The sequence below is a fragment of the Protopterus annectens genome, chromosome 13.part0 (assembly GCF_019279795.1).
Source record: "Protopterus annectens isolate FY-2018-M chromosome 13.part0, PAN1.0, whole genome shotgun sequence".
Classification (NCBI taxonomy): domain Eukaryota; kingdom Metazoa; phylum Chordata; order Ceratodontiformes; family Protopteridae; genus Protopterus; species Protopterus annectens.
The window spans coordinates 137599629-137618654 of NC_056747.1; the positions used below are offsets into that span (position 1 = coordinate 137599629).

At 41.0% G+C, this 19026-nt stretch overlaps 1 protein-coding gene across 1 annotated transcript in view; it reads right to left on the reverse strand.

Moving 5' to 3' along the window:
- The window catches only part of LOC122787846 (solute carrier family 35 member E1-like), a 374161-nt gene that overhangs the window by 13025 nt on the left and 342110 nt on the right, over positions 1 to 19026 (reverse strand). Inside the window, exon 3 of the mRNA XM_044054762.1 lies at positions 12959 to 13096. Coding sequence (XP_043910697.1) covers positions 12959 to 13096 — 138 coding nt within the window. The remainder of the gene's footprint in view (positions 1 to 12958; positions 13097 to 19026) is intronic.

Sequence of the window (19026 nt, forward strand, 5' to 3'; positions counted from 1 at the left end):
CCTAGTCAGTCACTGACGCAGGTTAAAACAGCCCTATCCAAAACCAAAAACACAGCTTCAATGGGACTGGATGGGGTCCCAGGCTGTGTCTTACAAGAGCTCCAAAATGAACTAACCCCTAACCTAAACACACTGTTCAAAACTCAGCCTCTCTACAGGCTACGTACCCACAGAGTGGCGCACAGCAACAGTTATCCCGCTCCACAAAGGTGGAGCCACAACGGACCCCGGGAACTATCGCCTTATAAGCCTGAATAGCCTGGTCTGCAAGGCTATGGAACTCATTAACAGAGACATTGGGAACCTCCAAACCTGGGACCCTACCCAGTTTGGTTTTGTTAAGGGCAGATTATGCCTCCTAAACCTGGTGGACTTCTTTGAGATGGTTACCAAGGCATTAGACGAGGGAAAGGTGGTCCACACAGCCTATCTAGACCTCGCAAAGGCTTTCAACACCATTCCCCATTCTAGTATTAAAGACAAGCTCACCAGCTTGAACATAAACCCTTACGTCACGAGATGGGTTGTCAACTAGCTCATGGATAGAACCCACATGGTGAGAGTTGCAAGCTCTATGTCTGACTCTAAACCTGTTACAAGTGGTGTCCCCCAGGGCTCAGTCCTAGGATCCCTCCTGTTCGGTATATACTTCTCAGAGGTAGAGGCAAGCATAGGAGGACTATGGCTGACCAAGTTTGCAGGCGACTGCAAACTAGGGGCCATAACTGATTCTCCGGATGATACAGACACCCTCCAGATGGGTCTCACTGAGACGGATACCTGGCGTCAAAATCATGGCCTCAAGCTAAAAGCCAAAAAGTGCATAGTCACCCCCTTTGGAAAAAACAAAGTACCCGCGAACTACCACATAGGTGGCAGTCCCCTAAATACAGAAAATGTAAGAAGGGATCTGGGGACCCAAGTAGATAGCAATCTCTCCTTTGATAATCATATTGCCAAGGTGGTTAGATAATCCTTCTATGTGGCCCACCTAATCACAAAAGGGTTCGGCCCTGCAGGAGGCCTCTAAAGAATCAAAACCACATTGAAAAGTATGCTTTCCAACTTGTTCAGCTGTATGCAATAATTCCTGCAATTCCTTATTTTCTGCACATTCTGAAATCAACAAAATTTTCTGTTTCAGCAATCCCATAACATGTTGTTGGTACTTAAGCATATGAAATTGACAGTTTAAGGCCCTGATTGCCAAGGTTGCAGATGTATAAACCTTTTTTCCCCATCTGTCCGGTGCCCTTGAATGGCTGTCGGAGAGGATAGGGCTTTTTGCTGTTGAGGCCTCAACTCCCTTTGGACCCTGTGAAATAGTTTCAAGATCAGCAGCAGGGTTTCGAAATAAAAATGTATGAGAGTCAGGGACCCTGTAATATCTGTCAGGCTTATTGGGAGCCGGAGGTAAGGCGTCAGGGGTCAGGCTTGACTCCAAAAAACATCATCCACGATGTCTAAAACAGTGGGAATGGCTAAAGGCTTGTGCTGAGGGAGAAGGAGGAAATCCCTGAGCCTCTTTTTTGATTCTGAGAAGTCTCGACTCTCCCAGTGAAAATGTTCCCTCACAGTATGCAAGGTTTCTCCACATGAATAATTCTCAGGAGGAAATGCAAATGGAATAGACTCCTCAGCATCAGAATCATCATAGGGAGGTAAAGATAATTCCTGATCAGAAGAGGAATCGGAAGAAATAGAAACCTGATCTGAAGATTCACAGTCCGTGTCTTGCCTAGGCCTCTTATCTGGAGGGGGATGGGTACCCCTGATCAAGGTAATAAGGTCTTCAGCCATTTTGATCATCTGTTTTTTAGGCATAGAGGCCTGTGCACGTGGCTCAGGCGTCGTTTTTTTTAGTTTTAGAAGATGTCTTTGCCTTTGGTTTTGCAGCTTTCGTCGGTTTGATATATAAATGTTGAGGTCTGAATACACCCTCAGAAGCTGGTGCCTGCTCAGCGGCTCCAGACCCATCTGAGGGAGATACATCCATCGGTCCAATATCTTGAGTATCTTGCGGCATGCCAGACTCCACATGGGTGTCGGTAGAGGCCTGCGACTCGAAGGTAGCGGGTGTCAGGGGCTGCAAAAGCACCTCACTGAGTACCGGCAAACTGGCGACTGGCTTAGGAGAAGCTTCGTCGTCTGTTTTGGATCTCAACTGCCTTTCTCTGTCCTTTTCTTTGCGTTTTGTATGTACTCCGGTAGTCGGATTGCTATCTGACGACATTTCTGGGTAGTTGAATCTGTTTCTAAAATACTTAGATGCAAAAATATACCGACGCTTAATAGTGCGTTGGTTAAATCTAGCACAAAACGGACAGCCACTCACTTTGTGGTCAGGTCCTAGGCAAGGAATACAGTATAAATGGAAATCCTTATGAGGTATTTGCTTCCCACAAGTAATACAATTATTAACTTTTTCTGACATCGGTAAAAGGCAAAAAAAAAAAAAGGTTTCCCCAATGGGGTACTTAGCTTTAGTGAAGACTTCGGTTCTGAAACTCAAATTCGAATATTTCAGTAGTCGGCCGACCGGCACTTGTGAAATGCTTCTGCTTCGGGCACCGCGCGGCAAGAAAGACTAAAGAAAATGGTGTCGGCTGCATGTTTTATACCCCTGACGACCTGACGTCATGGAAGAGAAGACAGCAACCGACGCAAGACCCAAGAGTTTGGAATTCAGGCCGACTGAAGGCAACCTTCCAGCATATTACCCAAATGTAATGACTGCAACAGTGAAACACCAAAGAACATCTCACCAAGAGGATTACTGGCCTCAAACAGATGCCCTATGCAGCCCGACTCAAGAAACCCCAGCTGTACTCGGTTGCATACCGCTTATTCAGAGGTGATCTCTGCCTGGCATACAAGGCCATGTCCAACCAAGAAAAAACAAATCCCAGAGAGCCACACACTCTAGAGATGTAAACCTCACCACAACGATAAATAGGACATGCTGGAGGGACAGATTCCTATCCCAGAGACTCCCCATGCTTTGGAACAGGATTCCAATATACATCAGGCAGAGCCCCTCACTAACACTCTTCAAGAGAAACCTTGACAGGTGGATGGGAAACAGAAAATTTACCCCGGGGATCACTGCACTGGCTCTGCTGGACAGTGTTGCAGGGGACTAATGGCTCTGCTGGACAGAGGCACAGGGAACTAATCTAAGGGGGTGGCAAAAGCCAACACATTCTGGCTAGGCTTATAAATGCCCTTGGGCAGATAGCCTAGTACTTGCTTATGAACCCTATGTATATTATAATGTTGTCTGTACAAAGTGTTTTCACCCGAAAGGACAGATGTGAAAATGTTACTGATAAAGACAATAAGATAGAGCCAAGTAAGGATCCTTGACAGACTCCGACAGAGAAACAACCATACTCAGATTGCAAAACCCTAGCTTGGATTATTTATTTTTTTTAATTTTTGTTTACCAGGTAGAGCACTGATCAAATGTGACCATTTGCAGGCTCAGCCTGAGTTACATACATAGCAACAACAACAAAGTAACATTAAAGTTATAACTGCATTATACAGTACACCACAGCATAACAGATGTAAAAAATATATACATACAAGGTTTAAAAAGAGGTGGGATCAGCAATATACATAACCCAGTTGTCGAAGGGGACATAAATGTGATCCAGCCTAAAGAACAAACATAATATTTACAAGTATGGAAAGAAATTTCAGCTGAAAAGAAAGCAGAAATTGTAGAATACTAATATGTGCAGTAAATGCACTAAATAATTCAGGAAGAAGACTGGAGTGGTCTACAGTTTCAAAGGTTCTGCACAGATAATTGAAGACTGCCCTGTTAGATACCCCTTTTCAATAGCTGAGAAGTTTCAGTCTGACAGTATAAACTGCTGTTAAGATATTACTAAATAAACCTAAATTAAAATCAAAATAAAAAGTCATACATTAATACAGAAAAACAGCAAAAACACAGAGACAGACAGACAGACAAATACTGACAGGTGCACCATCAAGATCAACTTTTCTGCCATGCAGCCTGTGTATGTAACTGCTCACAAGTTAACAGTTTACGATGTGCCAGGACAGGTAACTGCTCACGTGCATCTGTTTATGGTATAGTGGAGTGAGGGCCAGGACAGGTAACTGCTCACAATCAACCATTAAAAGGTATGGTGGATGTATCTTCATTTCTGCTAAGAAATGTCACAGAAAGGCTATGTAGGTTTGTTTGTCTTCAATGGCACAAACAGCTAATCTGGAATTAAGTGAAAGTAATCTGTCTGCTTGTATTCATAAACAGTGCTATAAGGTACTTCAGAGTTAAAAAGCATGTGACAGGCTTTCAGGCAACCTTATTTTTGTATACGATTAGCAGATGTACTGCAGAGGATGACGTTACAAATTTATCCTGCAAGGCCAGAAGTCTATGTGGTGGTTCTGATTATGTTATCTTCTCTCTCATGCCCGTGTTTTCAGCATGTTCTCACACTCAGAAAAATATCACAGTATTACTGGCCAACATTTGGCACATAGCAACAATGCATTCTGAATAAACAAAATCAAATTACATCTTCTGATGTGAAGACATTTATTATTGTGGTTCCAATATTCTAACTTCTCGCACAATCCGACAGCAAATTAAACCAGCCTCCTTCAGATTATATCTGCACAGGGAGCTAGATAATCTGCTGTGGTTAACAGAAGCACAGTAATATGCAGTGATGGGGTACCACACACCAGGTCTATATAGCGTGATCGAATGATTAGGTGACTGAACACCTAAACATCGACCACGTAATATCGAATTGCAAAACAGCAAACACCGTCAGGAAACATTACCGTCGCCACACAAAAAAAATGCAACTTTACAGCCAAACTAAGTGGGTGAGCTTCGCACCCCCCCTAACTAAATATACCAACTCCAAGATCACCCCACATGGGAAAAAACGGCAAAATCGAGTGAACTGCCAAGGGAAATCTTTCCCTTTGTTAAATTGGCTGTTCGCTGTTTTTTGCATTCAATATTACGTGGTCCATGTTTAGGTGTTTGATCACCTAACCATTCGATCACGTAATATAGACCCCACACGTGGGGTAGGCTGCAGCTGTAAGAAAACTGCAGAAGGTTACTCTCTAAAAAAAAATGATACATATATATTTGTAAATGTGCGTATTATATATATATATATATATATATATATATATATATATATATATATATATATACACACACATATATATATATATACACATATATATACACACACACACACACACACACATATATATATATATATATATATATATACACACACACATATATATATATATATATACATATATATATATATATATTTACATATATAATATATGGGTCTACTTTGATTCACTGAAAACTCATTTCACTGAATTTCAAAACACTCACACCAAATTGCTGAAAGATTAATAAAACGTATATGTAATATTCCCCACTGTAGTGCGATCCTGGAGTTAGTATATATAATTAGGGTGCGTGTGGGGACCCACCCACCACATTAGGGGGGTGGGGGCCATAGTTCCCCACCTACTTTTGGTTTTATATTGCTAGCTTTCAGTGAAATGATATCGATAAATATAAAAGCTAAGTAGGTGAGGGGCTGGGATCACACTACAGTGGGGAAAACGGCATATACTTTTGTTTGCCCAACAGTACTTAAATTCAATGAAATGTAATTCAGTGAAATGAGTTTTCAGTGATTTGAGCTTTCAGCGATTTGTTTTTGAGGGTGAACTGAAATTCAGTGAAATGCATTTTCAGTGAATCAAAGTAGACAAATATATATAATATATATATATATATATATATATATATATATATATATATATATATATATATGTATATGTATGTATTAAAAATGTACATACCTATACACACACATCTATATCATCTGTATCTAATATATATATATATATATATATATACATATATATATATATACATATACATATATATATATATATATATATATATATATATATATATATCTATACAGTATTTAATTTGATTTAAACTGTGTTGAAGGAATATTTAACTCAAGTGGCAGTTATTCTGCTCTTTAGTAACTTGAACTGAAGCTAGTGTGTTATTTGCTAGTAATTACAGGTGTGGGGGTAGCCACATTCTTTGATTTCCTGTCCTTGCCTTTTTAAGTGGTGCATTGTGAAATTTTTATTGCTTAAAAACCTCAGCTTTGGCCAGTTAAGAACTTGGTTATATTCAACTGGACGTATAAGAGAATTTAAGTACCTTTATCTGCATTTTTTTTAAAAATACAGTATTTAATTTGATTTAAACTGTGTTGAAGGAATATTTAACTCAAGTGGCAGTTATTCTGCTCTTTAGTAACTTGAACTGAAGCTAGTGTGTTATTTGCTAGTAATTACAGGTGTGGGGGTAGCCACATTCTTTGATTTCCTGTCCTTGCCTTTTTAAGTGGTGCATTGTGAAATTTTTACTGCTTAAAAACCTCAGCTTTGGCCAGCTAAGAACTTGGTTATATTCAACTGGACGTATAAGAGAATTTAAGTACCTTTATCTGCACTTTTTAAAAAAAATACAGTATTTAATTTGATTTAAACTGTGTTGAAAGAATATTTAACTCAAGTGGCAGTTATTCTGCTCTTTAGTAACTTGAACTGAAGCTAGTGTGTTATTTGCTAGTAATTACAGGAGTGGGGGTAGCCACATTCTTTGATTTCCTGTCCTTGCCTTTTTAAGTGGTGCATTGTGAAATTTTTATTGCTTAAAAACCTCAGCTTTGGCCAGCTAAGAACTTGGTTATATTCAACTGGACGTATAAGAGAATTTAAGTACCTTTATCTGCACTTTTTAAAAAAAAATACAGTATTTAATTTGATTTAAACTGTGTTGAAGGAATATTTAACTCAAGTGGCAGTTATTCTGCTCTTCAGTTATTTAATCTTGGTGGCCTTGAAACTGCCCGCCCCTCAGCCTGCCTCTGGGCCCATCTCATTTGCTCACTCAACTGAGTGCAGTGAGATCATATTCTGATTTCAGGCACTCCTACTGTGTACAAAGAGAGCATCTGGGAAACAGACAAAAAAAAATTAAGCTTATTTCCTGCCTTTCCTGTTAAGTGGTATAGACTATTTGTAGGCTTCTGAGCCCCCAGGCCCTTCTGTGTTTGAGGGAAGCCTTCTGGCTTGTTTTTTTTTTTCTTATAACTAGCCAGTTTTCTAGTTTCAGCACTCAAATCTGTTTCTTTGATCTCAGCACTTGTACAGATAAAAAAAAAAAAAAAATTATCTGCTTTTACTGTACTTGTGTTTCTACCTACTTCATTTTACTTTTGCATCATCTTAAAAATACTCAACTGTATTTATTACTACTTGGTGTAACTCATTCTAAGCCTTTTGGTTTAAACACTTGGGCTTCGGACCAGTTGTTTTGCACTGAGAGGGTTTGTGGTCTGCACTGTTGTGGCAGAACAGGTAGCTTACATCCTTCTAGGTTGGGAACTGCTGATTGAGGGGCTCAGTGTCTGTTATTCTAAAAGTGTATTAATTCTGGTTTAAGCACTTGGGCTTTCAGGCCAGTTATTTTACATTAAGAGGGTTCATGGTCTGCACTCTTGTGGGAGGAGAGGCTGGACTCTGCCCTTCTGAGCTGGGAATTTCTGGTTAAAGGCTTATAGAGCATGCATATCTGAACTGCTTCTTACCGAAGTTGGTGCGCCTTGTTTGCTGTGGCATAGACTGGATTTGGGCCTGCTGGATCTAGCTTTGTTTGTGTAACTTGAGCACTAATCCAGACATTCTCTAAAGTATTCAATTGTATTTATTACTGCTTTGTTGTAACTTGATTAAAGTGTAGCTATCATTCTAAGTCTTTTGGATTAAGCACTTGGGCTTCAGACCAGTTGTTTTCCATTAGGAAGGTTTGTGGCAAGCACTGTGGTGGCAGGACAGGTAGCTTTCATTCTTCTAAGTTGGGAACTGCTGATTGAGAGCCCAGTGTCCAAGGGTATTAGTTCTGGTTTAGGCACTTGGGCTTCAGGCCAGTTATTTTACATTAAGAAGGTTCGTGGTCTGCACTCTTGTGGGAGAAGAGGCTGGACTCTGCCCTTCTGAGCTGGGAATTTCTGGTTAAAGGTTTATAGTGCCTGAATATTTGAACTGTATCTTACTGAAATTGGTACACCTTGTTTGCTCTAGCATAGACTAGATCCAGGCCTGCTGAATCTAGCTTTGTTTATATGCTTGTTGTTTGTTTGCTTGTTATTTCCTGGAAGCTAATTCCACCTAATACGCAGCTTCTCAGCTTCTGTGGATCACTAGTGATATCTGCATTGCTTACTGTACTAGTTCCTTGTTTCACTTGAAAGAAAGTTACTGTTTGTCGTTTTGCATTTAGTTACTTGTAACACATTGCACTCAAGTTACCTGGCACTTGCTCACTAAAGCAATTATATAAGTCAGCACTAAAAATTAAAAGCACTACACCCTCACTCCCCACTGGCCCTTGTTTTCAATTATTAAGGAATTCCCAATATTATTCTAGCATGTCCAAAGGTCAGTTGTCAATCTCCTCTCTGGTCCAGCTGGTGAATCTGGGAATCTTGAGGCAATGTTATAACTGCCTCATGTACACAGACAACCCTCTCCTCCTCCCACATAACACAAATACTTGCGAGAGATGCAGCTATTTAGCCAAACTGGAGGCTGAGCTCTCTCACCTCAGGACTGGCAAGACCAGATAGGAGGAGAAGGCAACTACACACACCACAAAACCAGCCTCACATAATGCTACCACACCACTGAATCAAACACATAAACACACAAAGACATACTCGGAGGCCCTGAGTAAAAATTTACCTAAACAGCAGAAGCCTCCAAAGCAGACACCCAAACAACTGCTACCTCAAGACACCCCACAAGCAACACATAAACCACAAAGCAGTGTGCAAAGCAGTCACAGCCCTTAAGGCCAAATACAACACCAAACATACTTGTCATAGGTGACTCCATAGTCAGACACACTGACGTCCCACTCACCAGGCTGAACAAGGAGAGGGTCACAGTAAGCTGCCTATCGGGTGCTAGAATCCACCACATAACACAAGCACTCTGGTCACTCCACGGCAAGTACAAATATGACACAGTCATTGTCCATGCTGGTGTGAATGACCTGAGACGTACCTCCCTGGACTACATGAAAAGAGACAGAGGAGCTCTCTGATTATGTAGCCCAAGCAGGTATGACCCTGACCCTGAGCAGTATCCTTCCTTCACCAAGAATGATGCCACAATATAGAGACAAGATGATCAGCTTTAACAATTGGCTTAATGTCTGGTGTCATTCAAAGGGGATGCAGTGTCTGTCTGCCTGGGATGACATGCTTGACAAGCCACGCTGCTTCGCAAGGGATGGCTTGCACCTGTCACCCCTGGGATTCCGGATATTGGCTTAAGGCTCTTGCCACCCCATAGTGCCTTTTTAGGCAAGGCTCAAATTCTAAACCTACCACCCTAGAAAACAAAATGGGAAGAAACTGAGGGTAATGCTGCTCAATGCCAGAAGTCTAAATCTCAAAATGCACGCACTCGAGGCCCTTCTCAGTATGGAGAACATCGATGTCTGTGCTGTAACTGAAACCTGCTTCAAGGCTCCTGAGAGCACCCCAGCACTATTAGGTTTTACCTCATATCATGCGTTCCGCCCCAAAACCCGGACCACACCACAAAAGGAGGGGTGTATCCATATTCATAAAGGATACCCACACCTCCAGGTTGGTGTCAACGCAAGCTTGAAACCATCCAGGTGCAACTAACCATAGGCAAAACTGCTCTACAAATTGTAGCATGCTACAGGCCACCCTCTCAAACTCAGGAACCCCACACAGCCTTCCTGAAGACACTGGAGGGTATAAATGTATCTCCAAACACCATCATATTGGGTGACTTCAACTACCCGAATATAGACTGGGAACATTACTCAAGCCCTAACTTTCTAGCCCAACGGTTCCTGGAGTTCATAAATTCAAATGCCATGGAACAGCTAGTCACTGTTCCCACGAGAGGAGAAAATATACTAGATCTCATTATCACAAACATGGGGACAAAATGCTCCACACGAAGTATATCCTCATTGGTGAGATCTGATCATAAACTAATCTCACTGGAAATCCACATCCCGCCCCACCCCAAACAAAAATGACCACAGTGAAGAACTTCTCTAAAGCAAACTTCACACTACTCAAGACTGGTGTAGTATCCTTCAAGGCCCCTGAGCCAGTGGAAACCACAACCCAAGCTGCGGAAGCCCTTACAAATGCCTTCTATGAACACCTCCAGGACTGCATGGATCAGGCAATCCCAAATAAAACCAAGACTCTTTCCACAAAGGGCAAGCGTCCAGTCTGGTGGACCCCAGCCATTAACAAACTTTACAATAAGAGGAGAAAGCTATTACATGATAGAACAAAATCCATAAAAGGGAAGTCACCCCTGATCATTATTAGTAAAAAATACGAGCACTCATAAAATCAACTAAGGCCAATTTTGAGAGAAAAATTGCCATGGATTCAAAGGACAATCATAAGGCCTTTTCAGCTATGTTAGGAACCTGGGTGGAAACTCCCAGATATGCTCAGAATTAGTCCAAAATGATACAAAAATCACTGAACCCACAGACATTGCCAACATACTGGCAGACAGGTTCAGTGCAAACTTCACCCCCCCCTCCCCCCCCAAAGGAGAGATAACTATCCCAGCAGAGTGTAGCCTCCCAGACATCTCAAATGCGCAGGTGAAAGCTGCTCTCTCTAAAGCTAAAAACACAGCATCAATGGGACCGGATGGTGTCCCCGGCTGTGTGCTACACGAGCTAAATGAGGAATTAAACCCGCACATAAGGCAGCTGTTTAATCTCAGCCTTACCACAGGATACGTGCCCAAGGAGTGGCGTACGGCAACTGTGGTCCCACTCCACAAAGGCGGTGCCTCTACGGACCCTGGTAATTACTGCCCCATAAGCTTAACAAGTCTAGTCTGCAAAGCTATGGAGAGGATCATAATGGAGCTCATAAACAAAGATATAGGGGACTTGCAGACATTGGACCCGACACAGTTTGGCTTCGTCAAGGGCAGATCATGCCTTTTGAACTTGGTCGACTTCTTCGAAACAGTCACCAAGGCCAATGATGAGGGAAAGGCAGTCCATACAGCCTACCTTGACCTTGCAAAGGTTTTCGACACAATACCCCACTCGGGTATTGTAGAAAAACTACCAGCTTAAATGTAAACCCATATGTCACAAGATGGGTTGCAAACTGGCTTAAGGACAGAACCCACAGGGTTAGAGTTGCTGGCGCTATGTCAGACTCCAAGCCGGTCACAAGCGGTGTCCCACAGGGCTCGGTCCTTGGCCCCCTATTGTTCGGCATCTACTTCTCAGAAGTACAGGCCAACATGGGCGGACTTTGGCTGACAAAGTTTGCAGACGACTGCAAACTGGGCGCCATAGTGGAAAGTGCATCGGACACGGATATCCTTCAGAAGGGACTCAAGGAAACAGATAGCTGGTGCCAGAGCCATGGCCTGAAGTTAAACGCCAAAAAATGTACAGTCATATCATTCGGGAAAAACAAGGTAACCCCAAGCTACCATTTAGGTGGCAATCCACTAAGCACAGAAGAGGTTATCAGGGACCTGGGGACCCAGGTTGACAGTGGCCTTTCTTTTGATACTCACGTTGCTAAAGTGGTTAGAAAGACCTTCTACATTGCCCACCTGATCATGAAGGGATTCACATCCAGATCTAGTGAGGTCATTGTTCCGCTGTACTCTTCACTTATCAGACCAATGATAGAGTACAATGCCCCATTCGGGATGTATCGCACCAGACATCTGCAGCAATTGGAGAGACCCCAAAAGTTCCTCACCAAAAGGATAAAGGGACTCCAAAATCTGTCATATGCTGCCAGATTGAAGAAACTCCAGCTCTATTCAGTTGCATACCGTCTGATCAGAGGTGACATGTGCCTGACATACAAGGCCATGTCCAACCCGGAATTAATGGACATGCTCCACCTCAAAAAATCCAAATCCACCAAAACCACTAGAGCAAGCGACTTAAACCTTAGCACGGATATAAATAGGACGTGCTGGAGGGATAGATTTATCACTCAGACACCCTATGCTGTGGAATAAAATCCCGGTCCATGTGAGGCAGAGCACCTCGCTGACTCTGTTCAAGAGAAATCTTGACCTGTGGATGCGAGATCGTAGGTTTATCCCAGGAATCATCTCTGTGTCACTGCTGGACAGAGGCACAACAAACTAATGGGCACAGTATTTTTTCATATAAGGGGTGGCGTAAGCCACAAAAATTTGGGCTAGGCTTATAAATGCCTTAGGGCAGATAGCCTAGTATAAACCTATGAACCTATATATATATATATATATATATATATATATATATATATATATATATATACACATACAAACATTGATATATATACATACATATATATATATATATTTTTTTATTTATTTGCCGTTGGTTTACCAGGATGTGCTTTCTGGTCTGGATCACAAACAGTATAGGGCCATAATGTACACAATAATGGGATAAATTGCAAGTGCTCAAGGTCTCTACTTCACTTTGCTGAAAAAAACGTATTAGAAACTCTCTAATCATATATATATATATATAAAAATCTTCATCTGACCAGCAGTTTAATTTTATTTTATGTTACTATATGTCTCCATTAGAAGCAGATTTCGACTACGTACAACTCAACAGAACCAAAGCAGTATGCAAAGTACCACTGTTCAGTCTGATACCAACTGAGGTGTCAAAATCAGCACTTCTGAAAAGCGATTAAATAAGGTAAAAGAATAATAAATCAGCGAATATTACATATCTTTATTACTAGTACACAGCACTGATGTAAAAACTACTTACCTTTTTGGAGAAAATATTCTGCAGGGAAAAGCAGAGTGTGGCAGCAAGGGCACTAATGAGCCCCGACAGGTCGAACGACAACTCCGTTACTGTCGCTAGCAGCACTCCGGAGATAATGGGGATTAGGGATAAATACACCTGTGGAGATAATCATTGACATGTGTTAGGAGCTGTAAACATGAGCTAAAAGACAGTTTACAAACAAACATGCAAATGTAACCAAAACAAATATACCACAAAAACTTTGCAAGTTTCCATTACATTGCTAAAGTAATTAATGGAAAATCATAGTGTTTAAAATAGGTGTGAGCAACAGTTCTGAAGTTAGAATATTACTTTGTCCCCAGCAATCCAATCTGGAAATGATCACGGAAAGGTAGTGTGATCAACAGGGGCAGAAGTAAAATAGCCAGAGGCCAGCTTTGTTTTCTCGTTTATTCAGGGTAAGGATGGGGTCTGCTTCTTCAGTAACCCCCAACTGAGGGAAGTCTGGTTGGTTTGCCAATGCATTAAGGCAAGTGCATTAGGATCCTGCTTGGGTGAGAATGTGCATGTGTTGCCACCAAGTATAACCCTTCAGGAACATTTTTATACTCATTCTGAGTTGAATGAATGTTATTTTTGTAGATACACCCACAGCCCAGTCTGCTTTCAGGTATAAACTGTGGTCCTATGCCTGTTGGGATGGATACAGTTAATGTCAGCCTTTGACCCTGCTTCAACTTTGGTGCCATGGTCAGAAGCAGAACTCTTTTTAGGCCATCCTCTCCATGCCACAGTTGGCAAAGTATGTGGCACCGGTACACTTATAGGGTCTGACCTCAGCTCCTCTTACTGAATGTCTCCTGGACTTCAAATTCAGTGCCAAGACTGCTGAACCCTATAGTCTGTGCCATTTCAATGCTGAGTACCTTGGCAACGAAGATGTATGTTGCTCTAGGAGGCACTGTGGAATCAGGTTGTCGGTTCAGAGCTCACACAGTCAGATTCACAGTTATCGGAATCCTTCCAGCATAGTGCTGGCTGGTATCAGATGCCCTTTGGTGCAGAGGTTTTTCAGTGGTTATCTGGCTTTCATGTGGAGTGTACATTCTTAAACCCAAATCTCAAACTTGTTTCTGTCGCACGGTCAGTCATACTCTTTTTTTTCTTCATCTCTGACAGTGTTATAACAATGCTGTTGGAGGGGTGGCTCATTATAACCTTTGGTCATTTCCCTATGAGCTTGCTAGAGTCTTCCATCATAGAGCTATTCTGTTGCTGGTCTTGCACCTTGCTTCACACTAGGAGACATTTCCCTAGAACCTGACAGCATGCTGCTTTTACGCTCTTCATCACTCTCACATCTACGACCAGAACGCCAAGTTTAACTGTTTCCATTCTTCATCCAGAGATAATGTACATCCCCCTGACTGCCCCGTTACTGCTACTTCAAGGTCCAGTTCACATTATCCTGACAGCTGATCTTTGGGAATCTGGTCTACTACTCGCTTCCCTATTAAATAAGCGAACATTCAATGTTTCGAACAGTGTTTATTGACAGCTAAATGTTGAATAGATTAGGAAAACACCAATGCTCAAATAAACCAACCAGTTCAAAGTAGCAAGGAAGATGAAATGGATGGACGCCAAAATAGTTCCACAAGAAGATTTAATCCACAGACAAAATGACAACTCCACATTAACGCTTTAAAACACAACGCGTTTTCGTCCACTAGCAGTGTAGGACTTCATCAGATAAATTCATTTCAAAAACACATTTCTTAAATACATTTTTAAAAATAAATCCTCCTATGTGAATAAAGTGCATCTTTAAGTATCAAATCAGACTGGCTCAGCTCATTAATATTAATTCCTCTATTAAATTCATTAAAAGATCTCAAAAATAAATATTTACCAACATTTGAAATATGAAACATCACTATACTTATTATATGTCAGTCTATCTTATCTTTATTACATAAATAAATAAATAATAAAATATTTGAATAAAAATATTGAATATTGAAAATGATTATTTACGTGAATGCATAAAAAGGAAAATAGTCCCTAAGGGACTAAGGGTATGGAAATACCCGAACAATGTACAGGCAGGCTCAGATTTTCACAAGGAATTGCTAGAAATTTTCAATAACTGTGGTTTGGATATTTTAAAGTTAGTCATTAAAGAAAATATTAGGTTGCAAGCAATTTTGAAAGAGGAGATAGACATATTAGATGCATGCATCAAAAATGACTTAATACATGGGATTAGAGGAGAGAGGGATAAGTATTACAAAGTGAGGGATGATATTGATTTCAAATGTAATGAACTTGTACAATGAAAGATAAATAAACTAAAAAGGGATATAGAGGAGTATCAGAACGAACATAGCTACCCCAAGCCCCCGTATACCAAATTGGATTATCAGGATGATAGAACCTTAAGGAAAAATAAAAATCAATACCAGACCACCACTTATAGGAATAAAGAGGTGGATGGAAGAGAATGGAATGGTTTGGATTATAATACCGAATTTCCACCTCTAGATAGAAGGGAAAGAAATAGTTACTATTTAGAAAATCAGGATTTTCAGGGGAGGGGGAGAGAGAGGTATTAGAACATGTACACCTGCCCCCCACTAGTGACAAAGGAGAGATCCTAAGAACTGGTCCTAAATACACACTTAATGAGTTTTCTATATATAATTATAGTGATATTCCCATTCTTAATGAACATTTTGAATTATTGAGTAAGGGGCTAAAATTCATTCCTTATAAAAAAGGAGATGTGGTTAAAACCATAATTGATATGAAAATATGTATGAGAAAAATTAATTTAAAAACTATAATGAATGATAATTCGGCTCCTCAGGACTCAGTGTTGGTCCGTCCTTCTATTTACAACCCCCCCCTACATCCACAAATTAAAAATTTAGAGATGGTTTTAGAAAATGAAATAAGGAAAGTTCAGAGTCAAAATTTTCATAAAACTAATCTTACTAAGGAAGAATATGAGATTTTGAATATGTTAAAGAACAATTCTGAAATTAGAATTATGAAACCGGATAAGGGAGGGGGAATAGTTATTATGGACAACATTATATATGAGGGCAAGATGAACTGCATTTTGAGAGATGAAACAAAATATACATGTGTATCAAAAAATGAGGTGAATATGGCATATCATAAAATAGATGTAAACCTTAAGGACATGCTATCTGAAGGAATGATTGACAACAAAATATGAGTATTTACAAACAGGGAAAAAACAAATCTTTCTTGCCCGCAGATGTCGAAGACCCTAAAGCCAGAGGCCCAAAATACCTGCACCCAAAAAGTCCACAATATATGTGCCATATGAAGGGATCTGACATGACATGCAAGTGCCCTAAACACCTAAAGCCAGGGAGGGTAGGTACAATATAGGCAATGGAATACAGCTTATCTAAAGTTATGCCCCGTACTCCAAGTAGACAGTTCCCAAAATTCATTGCTGCAGTCCTTTAAAATGCCCACAAAGCTGCAGAGGCCCTCCTCTGGCAACCCATAAAAAGAAGCTTGGAGCTGATGACATAGATGGGGAAAAAACAGCAATGGAAAACAGCCCTAGACACAGAGTAGATAAGAAGAAAAAATGCTTAAGTTGCCATGCTCCATCTTCAGCTGCCAAAATACAAACAACCGCTGGAGATAGAAATAAATCCCAAAGATGCTTCTCAAATGCTGCGAATGCCTAATCAGCTATCTAGCCCTTGAAATGCATTCCCTAACTTTTTGTCTGACAAAAGCCAATGGCAATAGAAATGTTTTGTTTAAACCTTGGCTTAGAAGCCCAAAAATAAAGGTAGAAGGATTAACACGTGCTGATACCCCCTAAAATCCTAAATCAAAAAAAAGCTCAACCAATGTACCCTGTGTACACCTAAAAGAAAAATAAATGAAGTCGGCAGTATTTTAAGGGTCTGCAAAAAAAGTAGGCAAATAATTCATTTGGTTTATCAAGGAAAAAGAAAACAATGGCATAAAGGAAGGATTTCTGCAGTAATGATACCTGCAAGCAGCTTGCCCAAGGCTCGACTAGTCGGCAATTCCTCCGCAGCACTGCATGTGATGGGGATTAAAAGCAAGATTCGGGAGCCACAATCCGTTTGCCGCCATGATGTCAAAGAATATGAAATGGTTCTCCATATTAATTTGAGATTCCCAAGGGCTTAAGTAAAATGAAGGACAGAAGGTCCAGAATGGCAGGAAGAGATAGAAACTGCTTTTGTTTTACTCCTAAATAAACAAAATGCCTCTTTTCCATGAAATAAAAAATCTCTTTGTAGCACCCATCTTAATGGAAGAGGTAGACAGACCAAATTCCCGGTAACTCAGTAAGAAAGAAAGTTGTTGTTTTACTACAAGATGCCTCAAAAACAGCTTAAGAGAAACAAAAAACTGCTTGAGCAGAGGAGACCGTCCACTTGGTGCTGGTAGGTAGGAATCTTCCATAAAGGCCATGGCATCTGCCTTATTTTGGAGACCTGCACAACCACCAACCAAATGAATAGTCTGGTTCAATCTGGAGCTAGCTCCAATTGCTTGAGCAGGAAACTGTCCTTCTCTTCCCTTGGATGTCCCCGCAAAAAGGCATGTATGGGCGTCTTTGCAGACTCGTGTAAGTACACACCAGTGTGCAGACAGCCAATCTGGCCTGATCAAAAAATCCTTTCCTGTGGCTGTTGTCAGTTTAAGCTGGTGTTTTAAAGAAGAGGTAGGTTTGGAAAGAGCATGAACATGAGTTTCAGGAACTGAAAGACATGACATCAAGTTCAACACTGTATGCGTGGATTTCAGAGTTTTTGCAAGTGAAGCTCGAGTTCTGGGTTCCTGGCAGAAACCTTGCCTGGATCTGGAGTTCCCCCATGACACTAATCCCCATATAACCATTGGAAGATGTAGCCTGCATAGCATAGGCTGATGTGTTGTCTGCTGTTCCTGATGTACCACCTGTTCGCTGTTGTGCTGACCTAAAGCAAGTTGGGGTAACCTAAGCTGTGTGAAGCATAAAATCATTAACTGCCATCTCAACTCCATGTATATGTGTTCCTTCTGTAGTCTGGCAGGCCACATGTCTCTGTTGTGTTGTCTGTTAGATATGCCACCTGCCAATATCTCATGCTCCTGTTCTCTGTTAAAACAGTTGATGGACTGGGCATGGCTCCTTCATGAGAGTATGTCTTGCACATAGAGTCCTTTTTTACATGGAAATTATCCAACAAGGCAGCAAGATAAGCTCCCCAAAGCCCGCCAATGTAAGTCTCATGTTAAGTGTGTTAAAGATATGATTGTAACTTCCCATGACAGAGTTTTGCACCAGAAAAGGTGGAATACAACATGTTTGGCCTAACATCGTACAGTTGACTGTATGACAGTTCAGCAATCCTTGATGTGCTGTGTCCATGCATTTTGAGATACTCTTGTTTTAGTTGTCAAGTGCAGTTTGGCATTGTCTGCGCTTGGCCTGCCACTGTCTGAACCCCTAATGCATGAAGGACTGAGTTGGAGAAGGACGGTCTCTTAAGGATAGCTGATGGAAGTAAAGGTGCAGACTCTTCTGCTGTCTAGGTTAAAACTCCAAGCAAGCACATGTATTCAGATTTGTGAAGGTCCAATCATGTCTTGAGATCATAGATTTGAGATTGGCAGTGTTGACAGAATACTAAGCATCTTAACTGCTAAAACATATTCAGATGCAGCAGGGGGTAGTCTGCAACTTGAATGGCAATCAGAGAGTCTGATAAGAAAGGATGTCTTTGAATTCCTTGACTGATGAGATAGCTATCAATACTCTAAAGGATGAAGTGAATCTATGTAAGAGGGATAAACCAACCAGTGAATGCCCCCAATCAATATCCAGTGCATCGGGCCAACATGCCCTGAGAGGCTTCTATCAACTACTGGTCTTGAGATGAGCCTCCAGCATCCAGAGATCGTGTCTCCTACCAGGTACGATCCTTGTTAAGTTGGTAAAAGTTGTTGTAAGAATAACATCAGGAACTTGGGAATGATAGATAATTGTGAGGAGAGAAGCCTCCACTATG